The sequence below is a fragment of the Ruditapes philippinarum genome, unplaced genomic scaffold (genome assembly GCF_026571515.1).
Source record: "Ruditapes philippinarum isolate M1 unplaced genomic scaffold, ASM2657151v2 ctg2793_1_1_1_1, whole genome shotgun sequence".
Taxonomy (NCBI): domain Eukaryota; kingdom Metazoa; phylum Mollusca; class Bivalvia; order Venerida; family Veneridae; genus Ruditapes; species Ruditapes philippinarum.
In genome coordinates, this window is record NW_026862096.1 from 43,613 (window position 1) to 62,830 (window position 19,218).

The 19,218-nt window shown below is 31.0% G+C and overlaps 1 protein-coding gene across 4 annotated transcripts in view; it reads left to right on the forward strand.

Moving 5' to 3' along the window:
- The window catches only part of LOC132717901 (centrosome-associated protein 350-like), a 114,271-nt gene that overhangs the window by 30,044 nt on the left and 65,009 nt on the right, over positions 1-19,218 (forward strand). For all 4 annotated transcript variants that reach the window (XM_060701481.1, XM_060701482.1, XM_060701483.1 and 1 more), the window contains exons 6-10: positions 572-752; positions 1,432-1,501; positions 2,026-2,098; positions 2,368-2,435; positions 14,953-15,059. In XM_060701481.1, coding sequence (XP_060557464.1) covers positions 572-752; positions 1,432-1,501; positions 2,026-2,098; positions 2,368-2,435; positions 14,953-15,059 — 499 coding nt within the window. The remainder of the gene's footprint in view (positions 1-571; positions 753-1,431; positions 1,502-2,025; positions 2,099-2,367; positions 2,436-14,952; positions 15,060-19,218) is intronic.

Consider the following 19,218-nt stretch of genomic DNA (forward strand, 5'->3'; position numbering starts at 1 on the left):
GAGGCCTTTCAACATTGCTGTTAAAGGATTACTATCTTTGTCCCCGGGCCACGGCCGCTTCATCTGTATTGCTGGTGCAAAATTTAGAAAAACTGTCCAAATTCACAATCCTTAAAACTATTTCTGTAATAGTGCTGAAAATAAGCTTATGACCCAGAACCTTTATTTCCATGTATGTCTTTGCATAACAATAAAATATAAGTAACATTTTCCCTGCTGGAATCGACTGTGAACGAGCTTGTGCCGCCAGTATATAGCCAGGCCAGCCTGTACATCCCTGCTGTCTGACCAGGCTGTATACTGTTTGCTGGCTTACTGTAAACTTTCACCTTAAAATCCCCCAAACTTATAATGGACAGTTCCAAACTGGCAGCTGAAAAACGCATTTAAGAAATTCAGCAGGGTTCAGGTTAAACAAGTTTTATATAATTTACGCTATTTCTATTAAGGCAAACAAGCAAATACATTATTCCTATTTACAATAGTAACAGCATGAAAATCATGGTCATTAAGATTAAAATAAAAATGGTATTCTACGGTACGTATATGCATGATATTTTGTGCATTTCAGGGTTTGTTTACACATATGTCAGAGTGTACAGATGAGAATCTCACGTCCCGCATAGAAGTCAGCTATTTTGAGATTTACAATGAACGTGTTAGAGACCTTCTACAACCAGAGATGTTCAAATTAAATGAAAACTTCTCCCTCAAGGTTAGAGAACATCCAAAAGATGGCCCTTATGTGAAAGGTTTGTATAAAGATCAGAAAATTGTAATTTGTTTTAAAAGTTTTATGTCAGACAGTTTGAGTATAAAGGATCGTATTTTTAGTATTGACAGATTGAAGATTGATTGCAAGAACAACAGGGAAGTTGATATATATTTAGAATTTATAGTCGGTATTCTAAACTAAAACAATCAAAATTTTGTTTTGTTGACTTGTTATAGATGATCAAAAAACGGATGATCTACATACTGTCATTCATGAAAAATGTACACTTCCAACCATATTCCTTTTTAATGATGATAGTCACTGAGTTACTAAATGAAATGGTTTCTATCTACTGATCTATCTAGGAAGAAAAATATGAGAATGCACCCTAAACAATGCTGGTAAGATTTCTTGCTCAAAAAAATGAGCAATGTTAATGATGGGAGTCAAAGCCTGGACCTCTTTATTTCAAAAGCTTATTTCTTAACACAGTACTATTGCTCCTACTGATTATTGCTTGCTTGTCTGTCCATTCTCACCTTTCTGAAGAAAAAAAAACAACTGCCCTTTTAATAGTAAAGCAGGCTGTATTTTTGCATGATATTTTTATCTCAGTATAAAAATATGCTAAAATATATTTCTTTTTTCTTAAGAATCATTCTTATAAAAGTTATACCATATATTTTAAAATACAAAAAGATTTGAATATATTCTAGATTTAACCTGGCACCGTGTAAAGACCAATGATGATATACAGACACTTCTTGACAAGGGCAACAAATACAGGTTATACAATAGACTTGATATCTTCATAATATCTCATTGACTAATAAACGTTAATGTCCTACCATGATGGAGAGCCAAGGGAGGTCATAAGTCCTGAAAACAGAAAGAAGCCTGTTTTTCCAAAAATGCATTTTGACCATAACCATTTGCTCCACAATTATTTGATTCCTAAAAATAATGAATTTATTTATTAATAGTGAATTTTCTTAATAGCTCATCATAAATTGTTCAAGTCTTGTATCTCAAATTCTGCAGGGAGGAGCATTTTAAATTTTTCTCCATTTATGCTGGAATAATTACATGTATGTTCAAATAATACTTTATATTTGGATATTGGACTTGACTGGCTTTACTATTTAATGTGTTGACTGCTGTTTAAATATTAAAAATTCTAATATTGAACATACAAGTAAGATAACTCTGCAAGGCTTTGCAGATTGGTGTAGGTCAGTACTGCTGGCATAGGGAGCTAAGGGTTAAATGGATTGAACAATTCTCTTATTTGATAATTTATGCATTTTCAGAGTAACAGCAGAAACATACATGCATGGTCACAGTTCTCGCAGTCATGCTATAGTTACTGTGTGCTACACTCAGGTATCTTATACAAGTTTTACTGTAACATAATTAATTCATACAACAGTTTTAGCTGTTATACCTTTTTCCAACATTTTACGATGCTTTTATTTTCTTAAATACAGCTTTACAGAAATTGAAAGAAATTTTGTTTTTACAATATGTAAAATAAATATTTTAAGCCACATAGCACATCTGAGTAAAATTAAATAGGATTTAGATAGAAATTAAAGAAACTTTTGCTGGTTTAATCTGATAATTGTAATAAATATTTTATTTTCATACATCAGGCCAGATTGGAAGAAAACAGACCCAGTGAAATAGTGAGCAAAATCAACTTGGTGGACTTGGCTGGAAGGTAAAAAAGCATACTCAGAAGTAGAGATTTTTCATTGAATTGTTGCAGTAGTACATGTATATTTTTTTATGTCGTTACATGAGTAGAAGATTTACAAAGATCAGATGATAAGATTTATTGAAAAAAAATGGTCACAGTTTTACAGTCATAGGTTTGAATCTTTTATTGGCCACAAGGGGAAGCTTCATTGACATTTGAACTGATCTGTTAAACCATACTCTGCCATCTCACCTTAGTGCAGTAACGGGTTAACTCCTATTAAATCATATAAGGAGTGAACCCATTTATGCACTAAGGTGACGATTAGTGTCTTGCTGTTCCTCTTTTGACACCAGTTTTGACACCAATATTAGTTAGTTCTAGGAAATAAACTCAAAAGTGCCTCAAATAACAGTCAAGCTTTCATCACAAACTGAAATAAATTTAGTGAAATAATTTGTTGAAACTAATATACTTGAAAAATATTATTTACAATACAAATATTTTAATATAAATGGTATCAATTTTTGACATGAAATGTAAAATAATCTTGTAGAAAGGTGAATGATTTTATGAGAGGGTGCCAATAAAAGAGGTTGTAATTAGGTCACAAGTGCAAATCCCATTCATAGATTATACTAAATGGGTCATGGAGATTCATTTCATCTATATGTGATTATACATTTATTCTCCTTATATGAAATTTAACTTGGCATAACTGAAATCAAACAAATATTAAAGTTATATAACAAATTTTCTTTCAAGTATTTTTAGGATCCCTATATATGTCAACTTTTTTTAAACAATAAAATTGGGAATTTTCATGTATAAAGGTTACTTGAAGTATAGGTCCTTCATAGTTATTTCTTTTTCATTGTGAGAAGTGGATCTAATATAATATTTGGTATTCATTTGAAAAACTACTTGAGTTGGCTTTTAATAAGTCTCAACTGTATAATCTTAGGTTATACTATACGTATTAATTTTAGTTTTGTCACTTTTGAACTTGGCTGGAATTTTAAGCCGTTTAAATGAACAACTGACACTATCTAAAACCCAAAACTTGAAAAATATATTGAAACCCCACCCACTAAAAGGATCATTTATAAAAGCATAGATTTATTGCGATATTTGAGGTATTTATTGATGTTTAAAGTTGAACATTGATTTTTGATATCTTAAATGGCCCTAATGATTTTAACATGTACATCATTCAGGGTGTTTCACTTTAAAAAAAAATCTTTGTATAATTATGATACAAGTCTGACTCATCACTTATTTAAGTCAGTTATTTTAATTGCTGACTTTAAAGCACTGAGGTTTTTTGACATGAAGGGACTGGAAGTAATTTTTGGTTACTTGTTTACTATTTAATGTAGGTCTGGAATAATAACTAATGTTATTCCCTCATTCCGTTTTCGCAGAATAGTTATTTTTATTGTAAAAAAAATACCAAAAAAAAGGAAAAGTTTTGCAATGATTTTCACATAAACCATGCCTAAATCATGCAAATAATCAATTTTCAATTTGACTCTTAGGTATATTTCTTTATTATTTTTTTGCAGATTTTTCCATTTTAAGTACATCACAGGGCGTCCGTGGCCAAGTGGTTAAGGTCGTTAACTTCAAACCACTTGCCTCTCACCGCTGTGGGTTCGAATCCTTACAGGGACTTTGGATTCTTTCATGTGAGGAAACTAGCTTACTAAACGTTGGTGGTTCTACTCAGGTGCCCGTTCGTGCCCAAAATAACAGTAAAGCTGGAACGTCGCCATATGACCTATACTGTGTCGGTGTGACGTAAAACCCAAATCAAACAAACAAATTAAGTGCATCACTTGATCTATGCAAGAATATTTATGATTTTAGGCTTTTTGACCTCAGTACTTGGAGCTCCTTTTATAAAACAGAAGACAAACTAGAAATAAATTGTTTTTATCAACATAAAAATGCATTAATATACAAAAAAACAAACACACAAAAATCATCCTTTGATGAATTACAGCTATTTATATTTTGTCATACAACTATAATGTTCTCAAAATTTAGTTTAATGCTAAAGATGCTGCTTTATGTTTTAACAATTTTTTACCAAAAAAAAAAAAATGCATATTTTTTCCTGTTATTAAGCTACCAGTTTTTGGGAATGTTTCATGTTATAGTTTCTATTAACATTCATAAACACACTTTAACCCAGGTCTACTTTTCTCATTTGATAATTTTTATTTTCATTGCCATCCTGAGATCTTTTTCTCCAGAATTTCCTTATAAAATTATTTCCTTATCATAAAACATGTTGTATGGTATTCTCCCTAATTTTTTCAAACAGAAATTTATGCACATGTACATCTATATTATTGTATGTAAAAAAGCAGGTTTTAACAATAAATTTGCATATTCATCGTATACATGTAATTGAATTTTTCCATATTTGAAATTTAAATTCATTCTTCTGCTTTATTTGCTTATAATATACAATGTCATGTATAGGATCTTAATTGTCATTTCATGCATTCTTATATAACCATAACCTGCTGAATTTCTAAAATGGACTTGTCCAGCTCCCATATTTTGGAACTGTCCATTATAATTGTTGGGTATCAAGTTGTAAATTTAGAGTCAGACTGCGAGGAAATGCAGGCTGACCTGGCTCTATACTGGTGGCAAACCCTTATTACTTTTGGTTCCAGCAGGTGACTGTAACGGTTAAATGAGTCTAGGACAATGTTATATAAAAAAGCATGTAGGCAATCTTTATATCATTTTTAGGTTGGTTAAATCTAAGGCTAAATAAAATGACAACTTTTGTAAGAATATGTTTATCATTTGGTATTGAAAAGGCCAAAAAAACTTTTTTTAAAAATTCAATAATAATTCTAGCTACAGGTACTTGCATAATTTGTGTTGAATTTTTATGAGGATTAAAGAAAAAAAGATTTTGGTTTGATCTTTTTACTTTTTAAACTTTGATAACCTAGGGATATCAAGTTAAGAGTCTCGTCCTGTACAGGTGCATACGTTTACACATGTTAAAATCGTAAGTTTTAAAACAAAAAATGCGTTCTCGATAGGTTAACGCTATTTTTCTGATATCAGGAATATATACAAATTTGTTTCCTGTTTGAACAAACATGACCCCTGTAACCCACAAGCCGTATAAAGTATCATCAAAAGAGATAGATTGCACGGGACCCGTGATTTTATTAATAAAAACATGTTGCGCAAAGTATTATATCAATATTTTAATGCATGATAGGTGTAATTTACACCTTGCTTGTGGATTTAGATGATTTTGCGTGACACAGTTTAAGCATTTTAAGTAGGAGCTATCTTTTTATGTTAGGAGATTTTTTTTGTTATAGTGTTACTTGACTTTACATGGCTTTAAACTGCATATAAATTTGTTAATAGATAGGGTAATATTGCATTAAACATAAATGGACTTAAGTTTGACTAAATAAAATATGTCTGATGTAACTTTTGCAGAATATTTACAGTTATAATAAATACAAAACGTATCATGTGAGGGAAGAAGAAGGAAAATAACCCAGATAAAAAAATTTTAGTCATTATTTGAATAAAATCTTGTCTGAGGAGAATAATGTAATTTATTGCCTTATACTGCCAAATACAGTAGCGCAATAAATGTAACAAGTTTTGGAACGTAATTTTAAGAGAAAAAAAGTGTACAAATACACAAAACTACTTTGGCTGTAGTTCTAATTTGATTTGATTATAAAAAAAAAACAGTAATCAGGACAAAAATAAACTATTGATAAATTTAGTATACATGTACATGTATATGAAACCTAACAAAACAAATGTACATGCCTGCATTGTGGCCAGTTTATACACAATTATCTGCTTTATTTAATCATTTTGATATTGAAATCTCTTATATCATTAATGGAGAATTCCAAGTAATAGGTAGGGTAAGTCCAATGCTTACAAAAAAGGAACAATTCTGTCTTTTAAGAAAGCTATGCAGATAGATGATCTATGTTTGATTGTTCAACCCTAAATGCCAGCTTATGTCTAAAATTTTATGCAGGGCCAGGCATTTCTTCATCAGTGAAGTCTTCGATTGTGTCACAATTTACTTTTTAGTGTTGGTGTAGAGTAACTTTAACCAGGTATCAGAATTGTTGAATGATGGTCCAATTTTTTAAATATTTTTTGTTCAAGTAGCACTCAAGACACAAGGACATGCACACCTGTTGTCTGATCCCTGGTTCTCAGTTTGAGCTCTTTGATGACATTTTTCTCGAGAGGTTTTCTGAAAATTGAAGATCAATAAAGGATATTAATATGTTTATTTAACAAAGTATTCATGTTGATAAATTGCCTATTGTTTTCACTGTTCTGTTCTGACATTGTGGCATGTTGGAACTCAATACAAAATGATTTAAATTCTGCACCTGGGACATTCACCTCTTAATACATACTTAATAAATGTTTATTACTTACTTAATACTGAGCAGTACATGATTATAAACTTCTAAACTCCTAAAAGGTTTGCTGCTGATTTTTTTTTCCAGGCTGTCACAATTCATTATGTTAGTGTAGGCTTAACATATGGCTGACTGAAATTAGGCTGTTGAAGCTATTGATTATAAATTTATATAATATATTTATTGGATTTTAAAAAGTAGTTTGAGAATTCTTAATTCCCTTTGAGGCATTAACGTAATCTAATCATTGTTAACTACTTACCTGGGGTCTTAGGAACTCGTTAGATTTGCTGCATTTGCTGTTTTTTTTTATACATCTATACTGTATTTTAAAATTGAAGAAAAAAAATAGTGAAAATATTATTGCATGGTTTCATTTTAAAATGCACTATATCCCCTGAAAAGACAATAAAATCAACTATCGAGTGTTACATAGATGCTTTTATATGCAAATTATTACGTTCTTACCTTTGTTTTATTGCAATTTCAAATACCTCCAGCAATAGTATTTGTCATTCTTTTGCACAATTAAAATTGAGAAATGAACATAATAAATCTTCGTTCATGACAATAAAAATGTTTTAAGATAATGTAGTTTGTACATGAAGGTTCACTAACTATACCTTTCAATAGCAGATTATTTGCTTAGCGGTTTGAAAATTGGTGTGGGTGTCTGTACAGAATTAATATAGATTTTGAAAATGAGCGATACCCGTGCAGAAAATATTTCCTGTTCTCAGGAAGTCCCAGGAAATCCCAGGATTATCCCAGGATTTGTTTCCTACCTCTTAACAAAAGTCCTGTTTACAGGATATCTCAAGACTTTTGAAGATACTGAACAGGACAAAACAGGAATTGTCAGGACTTTAATCTTACCAACAGGAAAAAACAGGAAATCTCAGGACTTTTATTTTCAAATATGTCCTGAGGACAGGAATTATCAGGACTTCATTTGTAGTGAAGTCCTTTAGTCAAAGACAAGAAAGATATTTTCTTAGAAAGCCTTTTTGTAAAGTGAAAAGTAAGAAGTCTTGTTAATTCCTGTTCTTTGGACAGAGGAATAAATGAAATAACTTTTGTGAGACTTTTTATTACTAAGCAAAGCTGAAAAAATGCTAAGTATAAAAACATGAGAAAAATTGATAAAATATATTGAAGTCGGTTTGTAATAGTTTTCTTTAACACAATGGGTATCAAAATACTCAGAATTTAAAATTCTATAATCTTAGACCTTTATCACAAACAATTAAGATTTTTTTCAAAAAAGAGAAAAAGTTGCTAATTGATTTTTGAACATAGCAAGGAAATTTTATTTAATAAGATATTGTTATAGGGAAAATCAAATATACATGATTGTATATAACCTGCAGATAATTTTGGCACATATTCTGAGCGGAATAGCGACAGAATTGGCATGGAATCAGTGATTTCTGTGTGGACCATGGACACAAATGAAATTCTATGTCATTCCATTTCAAAACAAAAACAATTCACATAAAAGTTACCCAAAGCATTATTCTACTCTTGTTTTTTTTGCACTTACAAACATTGAAATGTATATGTTTTTAACCTATTGTACTTCTTACAGTACTTTTTTACTCAAGTTTGAAATTTTACCAAGAGAGACAGGTGTACTTTTTTTTAGACATTTAGGCCTGTATTTTAGATATTTAACAGAAATAAAACAGCTCATGAAACTGTCCTTTTTATCTATTTCAAATCAAGGAACCAATAATTGCCTGATAATTGCATACATTTAGGATAAAGAAGTACTACACCCACTTAGATATTACACCACACAGATCAAAGATCTGATAAAACTGGCCACCTTTGTTCTCCCACCATATGTGCATGACTAATTTACTCCCTGGTCATTCCTACAAATCAGACTGTTCCATGTGATTATTTTGGGGAGAGGTAACATTACAAATTTAAATGCTATGCAGAATATGTCTAGGACATTGCATTTTTTCTTCTTTATTAAATTCAGGATTTTTTAAATCTAATTATCTATTAGCTATTTGACGTGGTTTTTACATTCAATGAATGTTATATAAAATGATAACTGCTTTGATTTTTGGATTAACCCTGTTTTACCTAATGATGTACCAGTCCAGTTTGAATGGTCAGCTAGAAGCTTGAAAATAGTGTAAATTACAGAGGATGTACTTCATGTTTAAGCAATTTTGGAGATATAGTTTGGTTTAAGATGTTAAGGTGTTTAAGTTTGATAAGTATAGTTATGATTAATAATAATGACAAGAATCAGAATCACCTGGGACAAGGAGATATACAACAGAATCAGGTAATTAAACCTTTAGTTACATTTATACAGTATAGATTATACATGTATATCAAACAATCAAGGTAGCAAACTAAAATTTGTAACCACTTCATACATTTGATTTATTAATAATTGATTTAAATCTAGATTTGATTGTCAAATTAATTTCTAACATATATAATATACAAAATAGCATATCAATAGATAGATTGTCTTTTTCATTTCTGCAAGTTAAAATAATGTGAAACAAATTTAAATTATGAGGACTAAATGGTACTGTTCTATATATACACACCTGTCAGTAAGTTTTGTGCAGCTGAATAAGACTGGGTGAGACATCATAATCATTGTATGTGTTGTTTTAAATGGAAAAATCTGATATAAGATTTCACACAAATTGCAGGCTTAAAAATGGGACCAGTTCTGAGTCTGAGATGCTAGGTGGATAATGATGTGCAGTATTGAGCCCCGAAAGGTATGCTTTATTTTTTTAAATCTCTATATTTGACTATTCTTAATCTTTCCCAGAAGAAAAATAGTTCATTGCAAAATATTTGAAACCATTTGTTATCTTTCTTTTAAAATTCTTATTTTAATGAAAGTTGCATTTAAGTTCATTTTACATCCAATTTCTAAGCAACAAATTATTCTGCAACCAACTAGTACTAAGCATTATAAGTGTAAAGTTTCTTTCTCAAGGAAACAATGGCTTGTTGACAGGGTTTTGAACCAATATTTTTGAAATAAAAGACAATAACTAATCAGAACACATTTCTTTTTTAAAGAAAGAAGTCAAAGTCTTATTGTAGGCAGGTTAAATGCAGGGTGATTATGTCATTTCTTAAAAATCACTTGAACAAGGCTTCATATGTATTAGGGACCTTTTTCTTCTCGTGATATTATATGCACATTTTTGTTAAATTTGATCATGCTAAGGGGGCTAGAATTTGGTTTATTTATACAAACACATTATGATAAATAATTGTTACACTGCTTAAAAGAATAGAACTGTACTTGAGAGTCACTCAGTATCGCTGAACATGTCTTTTTTTCCAGAAATAATGAAGAAGTCCGAGTGTCAGTCAGAGTGCCAATTAACTGTTCAAGTCTGGGAGAAAGCCAGCTGGGAGAAAATGACAGTTATCCTGAGAGCAAAATGATGTAAATGCCATGCAGGGAAAGTTTGTAAACTTGTGAATCAAAGCAAGTTTCTTAAGATGCAATCACAGTCAATTTTTACAGTGTATTTTTTCTCAAATCTATAAACTTTCCTGGATCTTAAGTTCTAATTTGCTGACATTCGGGAAATAGTGCGTGATTTTATTCATAATATGTTTGTCTTTTGTTCTAACCACTTCAATTATATGTAATAATCATATAAAATGTAAAATATGATGAAATATTAAAATAAATATTTTTAAACTAACTACATTTGTGCATTAAATTAGTATTTCAAAGCAGCATTTATTACGATATCAGCTTTTACTGTTTTCTACATTTCTAAATGTCTGTCCTGGGGACAGGACATTATTAGATAATGAGACTGTCCTGGGAACAGGACTTTCCTGGGATTATAGATTGTCCTAGGAACAGGACATTCCTGAGATTATGGGATGTCCTGTGAACAGGACATTCCTGGGATTATAGATTGTCCTGGGAACAGGACATTCCTGGGATTATGGGATTGTCCTGGGAACAGGACATTCCTGGGATTATGGGATTGTCCTGGGAACAGGACTTTCCTGGGATTATAAGACTGTCCTGAGAACAAGACATTCCTGGGATAGCAGAGCAATATTTTTTTCCTGTTTTTTCCTGTCTTCAAGAAATTCCTGGGATTGTCCAGTCCCATTTAACGGCGTGAAAAAAATCTCAGGATTATCTCAGGAAATCCTGGGATTTTTCCAGGACAAATTCCTGAGACTTCTCAGGAATTCCTGGGATAGTCCCAGGACTTCTTGTTCATTTTCTGCACGGGTACAATTTATTTTTTCCTGTTAGAGTCTTTCTGACTAAATTGTATACTGATAACTTAAATTTTAATTGAGCTAGGGTAGTTTAATTGATTAAATTATGGATGTGTAAATTTAACATCTACCCTGCAAGTGGCAACTGATTCTACCCATGTGACCAATACTGACTGAAAAAATAAGTCAGCACAGTCATCCTGTTTGCTTTTAAGTCAATACTTCCCTTAAACTTATGAATGGTTTTGTCCAGATTGAATATGGACAAATCTATTTTAGGTATTTAGCATGGTAAGGGTGATACATAGTAATTTCTCCTTGAAGGTAATACATGATATCTATGGAAGTTTGAGTAATGAGTTTAACCGTGATATTTGGCGCCCAGTGTCGGCTGTGATGGTATAAGCTCAGAGTCCAATTTTACATTGTTCTCTGTACCCATTAGAATTTCGAGGACAAATTTCAGTAAAGCAGTGGAGTATGTCAAGGTTCAGAACTGAGATAGTGTGTAATTGGCCGGATAGTTCAGTCGGTAGAGGCACGGTACAGTATGCCCTGGGTAATGGGTTCGAGTAAAAAAAAAATTAAAAAAAACAACATTTTTTTCTCCAAATCATAGCTTTTGATCACCTTTTCTTCTGTAAGGAAAGAAAACTTGTAGATGCACGTCTAAAATTTTTTTTATTTGTTAAAATAAATACATGGGGAGAACAGGATAATGTGTTTTACAACCAGGCAATAAATACCTAAAACAGTGTCAAATAGTTATAAAAGTCAACAAAAACATCTTCAAGATCAATATTTATTTTGTAGGATACATACAAAGAAGTAATAAATAAAGTGACTTTGTTTCCCTTTTGTATCAATGGACTATCCTAATTCAGAATTTTTATATCACATTCTAGTGTCAGGTCTGTCCAATTCCCAACCATTAGTACCATTACCTCCGCATTAAAACTTAATTTTAGGTTATAATTGTATCATGAAACCATTCAAATAACACCTTAAGCATAAATGTAATTGGACAATTGATATGTTGTTACCCATATTTCAAGAATAGTGAGATTGTAGGATAAGGAAAATAAATGAGTCAATTATTATGTTAATTCTAAACTGTCTATGTTTAACTTAAATGATGGGTAAATTTCATTGGCAGAAAAATAAATTTGTAATGCTTTTTATTATGTTGTAATATTTTGTTATGTTAAATTGTCTGTCTAATCCATAACAAACCATTATGATGATGGTGGTGATGGTGGTGGTGATGATGATGATGATGATGATGATGATGATAATAATGATGAAACAAAGATGTGGGAAAAAAAATGGAATTTTGTATCCAATGAATGAACATTTTTGAGCACCAATACATATTTTATGTGTTAAATATAATGTTTTTCTATAATAATTATGATTTTGGGTTACAAACTGGTTAAAATTCAGATGGAGTTACCTTTTTCTATATTTAAAATTTCAAGTGTCAAAATAATGTACCAGTAAGATAGAGAGAGAATTTGAAATAACAGTATTTTCTCAAATACTTCCTTATTTGACTTTCTTACTTGTAATTCTTCTCCCAACTTGTATCAAATTTAATATCCATGAATACTCTGTTTAGATAAAGTTTTTCAAATAAGTTAATTTTTTTTGTGTGTTTTATGAAAAGCAAACATGGTGCTTTAAATAAACTCTGCTTTTGATTACCAAATTATTAATATAATTATGTCCCTCATATTGATAGTGGCTAATTTTGTTAATGTAACACAGTTACAAGAACCAAGCCAGATTGACCAGGGTCAATACTTCTTGCTACACACATTTAGTATTTGATACTATATTAGATTGTCAAATATATCTTTTACTTTTAGGTCTTGATCAGGTAATAACAGTGCTTTGTTAGGTTCCAAATTCAAAACAATACAAGTCTGTTCATAAAAGTTACAATGGGGAGTTCATTATTCAAAAGGAAACATATCTGTTTAATTGATAATTCTTACTTCAAAATAAGACTAATCTGTTTAATAGCTGATTTCAAATTCTAAACAGGACAAATCTGTTCATTAAAGTAAAAATAAATAATTCCAAATTTAAAACAAGACAAATACAGTTGCATGTAAGCTTGTTCCAAAATTTCTAAAAAAACCTAACTCTGATGACCAGAAGAGGTTTAAAGATCCAGTTAATAACACATTGGGTGTTGAATTATTCATAATTTTATATAAAAGAATTCAGTCGGACCCTAAAGTTTTAGAAAAATCTCTAATGACCTTGGTCGGGCACAGCCAGAAGTATTTGAATACAATAAATATTATATGACATAGAGGGTAATATATCATTGTATCTTATATAAATTTTCATGCACTGCCATGAATAACATGAATACAGGCACAATGGTCTTATAGTGGTAGCAATGTTTGACTACAACTCCTGTGATCATGAGTACCATCAATGTCTACTTCAAGTCACTAAACAGAACTTCTGACTTTTTAAAAAAAAAATCAGGTCCTGTCTATAGGGGGCGTTTACACCTTAGTTTATACAAATTTCTCTTAGTTTGATTGTGTTGGTAGCTATAAGCTTATTAAAACATAACAAATTAATTCCTGGAACCAACTAGTACCAAGCAATTAGTGTAAAGATTCTTGCTCACACAAGCAATAACTTGCCCCTGACAGGGTTTGAACCCACATGGCCAGTAATCCTTAGATACCAGAAATCCACACCTTGGATATTGTAGAATCAGTAGTTTCTTCTGGAATGTAGCAATTTCTTCATCAGTTATATCGTACTCCAAAGAATAAATTTTTTTAACTGTCATTTCAGAATGGGCGGCCCATACATGTTTCCTTTGACGACTATAAACAGATGTACATAATGTATATCCCTCATAAATTATGATCATAGTCCTCATCAATAAACTGTCAATATTCAAGCAATATTTAAATAGGCAGAGCTTTTTATTAGCTGTTTTATGAAAACACTTAACAGACATTGTCATTACCAGATATAAATGAAAAACGTTTTGAGTGGGCATTGAAATATTTCTTTCTGAGATATTGTCTATTTATTCAGGAATTTTATTCATCTCAGTTTTACAATGTCATGCATCAATATTAACTTATGTTTAATCTTTTAACTAGCGGGATAAAAATGATTTTAATGTTTGGTTTAAACTGATTCCTTTCACTTAGATTGTTATGAAAGCTTGAGCCCGACTTTTGCAAATATCTTTACAATGCCGCCTTGATCAGGTGATAATAGTGTCATCCACCGTTCTGTCATGCCTTAATAATAAGTTAATAGGTTCTAACCTATAATTGACTGTGTATTCATTTAATTGTTGGGTTTTAAGTAAAACCAGCACTGTAATGGTCAAATAGTAACTTTTCAGCTTTACTGGTGGAGGAAGAACTCACATGCCAGTTCATGCATTTTTTTAGCTACAAACAGGAAACCCAAGTAGAACCACCAACCTGCTCAAAGTCAACTGGATAGCTACTTCACATTAAAGAATCCTTTATGGGATTTGAACCCACTGAAGTAAGAAAACAAGCCATGTAAAATAAGTGGCTTTCAGAAAGTTTGCTGGCTGGTCTCGCATGAATTAATCCAAAGTTCCTAATGAGATTCAAACCCACAGTGGTAGGGGCAAGTGAATTGAAGTCAAAGACCTAAACCTCTACCACAGAGACCCCTTGACTGGCAGCAGAAGTGACCTTGTTGCCTTATATTACTTCTACATATAAACTTGTTCTTTGATCAAATTCAATACAAAATAATTATATGTCTCCAAGTCTGTTTTAAAATCTGTACAAATTTTATCTTTTTTTTTTCAGTGAGCGAGCTGACCCAAGTTCTAAACCTGACTTTAGAAAGAGGCTAACTGAAGGGGCAAATATAAACAAATCTCTAGTCACCCTTGGTTATGTTATCAAAGCATTAGGTAGGTATCTTGTCATAATGATAATTTGTTATATTTTGTGAACTTTTATGTGCCTATCATGATTCAGTATTAAAATGGTACACCGTACATTTATTGCATAGGTTGACTTCTTTATAGGAATCTCCATATCTCTATAATTCTTTGAACATCATCACTCGTAGCAATGTTTGTCATGGTCTATGAAGGGGATTTCAAGTAAGGGGGAGGGGGGCTTTACTGGTTGGTTAGTTAAAATTGATAGCTTCCAACTATTTTTTCACCAGAATGATATGCCCTTGATTTCCAAAACTTTCAGTGTGTAGGTTTAACTAAAATCCCTTTGAACTGATAGAATTCCAAAATTGTCTTTGTTGAACTTTGTTCAAATTCATTTGTGCTTATGAGACACTTTAATTTTGTTCACCTAGTGCTTTTGCAGTGCTATTCAGTCATGCATTGAGGAGCTTAAATGGAGGACATGATCGCAATCACCTTTCACCATTATAAAATCGAGGATTTCGTTCCTTTAAATTTCTTTCTCCTTAACACACTTTTCTATTTACATTAAATGTTTGTTTTAATAAAAACGATTGATAAATGACATTGTCAGAGAGATAACTACTTGATTATACGTATATTTTAATAAAAACTGGGATACAAAACTGCCTTTCAAACCTGATAATGTGGTGGTACTTGTACCCGTAATCTTCCGTCAGAAATACGAGGAAAGATAAATATTCTACAGATATTGACAGTATTCTTTCAGTAAAGTATGATAAATAGATTTCTTGTTTAATGTTCAGGTTATGAAAGGTCTTATGGGATACAGATTACAAAAATGAAATATCTAGTGCTTAAATTTTTTATGCTCATTCTATGATAATTAATGCCAGAATTGTATTGATTGATTTTGACATTTCTATTTATAAATGATTTCAATACAGGCGGGGAAAGGGGAGAAGTTTCTGTCAAAGAATTAATTAAGAATTAATCATTATGCATAAATTCATTAATAGACTAAAATTAGTTTGTTGACAGTAGTATTTCTATTTATTTTAATGTCTTTGCCCACAAAAGGCAATAAAATGAGTCAGGGATGCATTTTCTGGTGGAAATTGATTGAGATATGTTAATTTTATTTGGATCATTAAACAAATTTTTATTGCTTTTTTGAAAACATTATTTTTATCTTATCTCCATATTAGTAAATAAATTTTTGCTTGAAGGAATTAATTAAACATTAGTTTGTTAATTTAAACATAAGTTAAAGTTAATGGATATGTTTATTTAAATATTTATATCTTAAATATCCAGCCTAAGGGTTGCCGGTTATTCTTTGTTTGTAAAATTATTGAGATTTCATCAATTTGTTGTATATACCTTAAGGTTATTTATCTGAATGTTTCCTTTCTTTTTATTGTTGATTTTATTTTTTAAATAGCCATATGCTTATTACAAATAAGGAAAAATGAATACTGCCCTGACTTAAACGCATGCATATAATTTGTTCTGAATATACTTGACATATACATTGTGAATTTTATTTTTAAAAGAGAGAAAGTATATTGTTAGAATTACAAATAAATTGGAAAAAAATGAGATGACTGCATGTAGTAAAAAAAACACAAAAACACAAAAAACAACAAATGTTTCATAGAAATATATTCCACTTTACAACAGGCTATATACTATTTGGGTTATTGCCCTTGTAGTGTATTTAAATGTCCATGTTTGCAAATGGACTTACCTCTTTCCTGTTTGGCAGGGGATTTAGCTGTCTGTGACTTCTTTAATTCAGTTTATATTAGTAAAGTAGAGTGAATATTGACAGGAAAAAAAATTCAAACATTATTTTGCAACTGAAATATTTTGGTGTATGATTTAGAAATTTATATTCAATATTATTATCTCTTTATTATCTCTTTACATATTTTTTCCAAAGCAAAGGCTTAATGGCTGTTGCTAAATTAAAATGTAATTTATATACATACAAGGACATGTTTAAAAAAAACTTTTGTACCAGCTGTCTTTATGAATAATCTTCCTACATTTAATTCTGTTAAATCAATTTCAACTTAACAATACAAAATATAAAGTAGCTTTTAATGGAATATTGGTTTAAACATATTTATTTAATCTCAATTGCGAAACAAGTTCTTGCAACTTATATTAATCACTTTCAAGTCCACTTCCTGGAACTGACCGGCGCTGGTGTAAAGAATCATGGTCACGAGAGGCAGACATTATAACCGCTAGGCCACCACTCCCCTAAGTATGTCCCGTTGATATGTCCATTTATTTATTAATTTTATTTGTTGAGGAAATAAAGTTTTATTTAGAGTGTATCATAATAATTGATTAAACATGATTCAAAGTACCAATCCTCAATAATAATATAATTAAGATAAAAAAATTGTTAGCTGAGAGAGGCTAATGCTTATAACAAATTAAATCACTCGCACCATCCTTGCACTGTGGGTATAAATCTCGCTGAAGGCATTGAACACTTTGAGGAATCTATCCATCTAGTTAATGGCAATCTGTGCATGCTTGTGCCTCAAATGATGCACTAGTGGAACCTGAAGGACATTAATGGTGACATGTCAGGGGTCTGAACTATCAGTGCCTGAAAGGGCGGATGGACCCTTATTAAGCACACACCTGAGGTCTTCTTTAATCAGGAATGCTGGAAAGTGGTCATATGACCTAAACAATGTCACTGAGTTTTAAAAACCAACCATTTTGAGTGAGTTTAAACCAGTTAAAAAGGTCAATAACATATTGTGCTTTATCAAATGATAGAAAACGTAAAGGACTGGTTTAGAGGGACCAACAGTAAAGTTAGGTACATGTAATTAAATTCATTAAAGGAAAAAAAACTGAACTACATGCTGTGAGCAAAGTTATTGCTTCAGCATATGGTCAAAATAATGATATGATGGCATTAAAACTTTCATGGAGTGACTTGACCATAATATAACATTAATATAACTTGCTAGGTATATCTTAATAGATAAAAGAAACTTGTATAAAATATATTTAATGATAAGATATGATGTAAGCTGTTGTGTAAAGAATAAAACATGCAGCTTTGGACCAAAATAAATCCAACTGAAACACAATAAACTCAAAAGAATTCCAATAAAACACATTGAACCCAAATGAATTCCAATGAAACGCAATGAACTCAAATGAATCCTAATGAAACACATTGAACCCAAATGAATTGAACCCAAATGAATGCCAATGAAATCTAATAAAAATGAGGTAAAAAAAAGTCTGTTTGTATATTTTATGTTATGAGCATTCTGTAAAGGAAATCATATAATTTAATCAAAAGAGAACATTGCCTATTTTTATGGTAAATCAACATTATTGTTTGTTGAATGACGATGAAAAAACTATGGTATGCTATTTGAACAGTTGTTATATCACCGATTAAAAATATTGTTGCGAGCTGTTCTACAGAAATGATCATAGGAAGTTTTGTGTACTTTCACAAATTGTTTGCAAATATTTGTATAGATTTAATATAGTTAGGAATACGGCTGTATAGGGAAAATGGATACAAAATGTTTGCATTTGTTGCGCATACATTTAGAGTCACTTTGCACAACGTATCTAAATATTGAAGTATTGCTCTATTGAAAAACGAAGGCTTGAAAAGACTCAGCATTCTGCTTGAGTTTACAATTTACAATATAGTAATATTTTACATAGATTATGCTTGTTTTGGATCTCTCTATTTAGAACATTTTCTGACAGGAAGGATTGAGTTTGAAGAATGACTGGGCAAAAAATTTACTGTATATAAGACCAAAAGCGAATAATTATTAGGTGTCCATAAACAAATATTAAACAGACTCTGTTTCTTTTGAATTTTTTTCTGCAAGCCCTGAAGCAACTAAGATAAGGTTCAAATTCCATAGGAGCAAGCTCTTGTTTTCTTGATCAAAAGATACACTCATTGCTTAGTACTGGTTGGTTCCTGCAACTGATTTGAGAGTGTGTCTATAAGGTTTTAACAGTTTTAAATTTCTACCTTATTTAACTAAAAATTCTGTATAAACTAAAACAAGCAAATAAAGCATATCATGGCAATCAAAAAAACTGTATATTCTCACCTTAGTGCAGTAATGAGATAACTCCTTATGAAATTGAATGAGAGTTAACACATTAC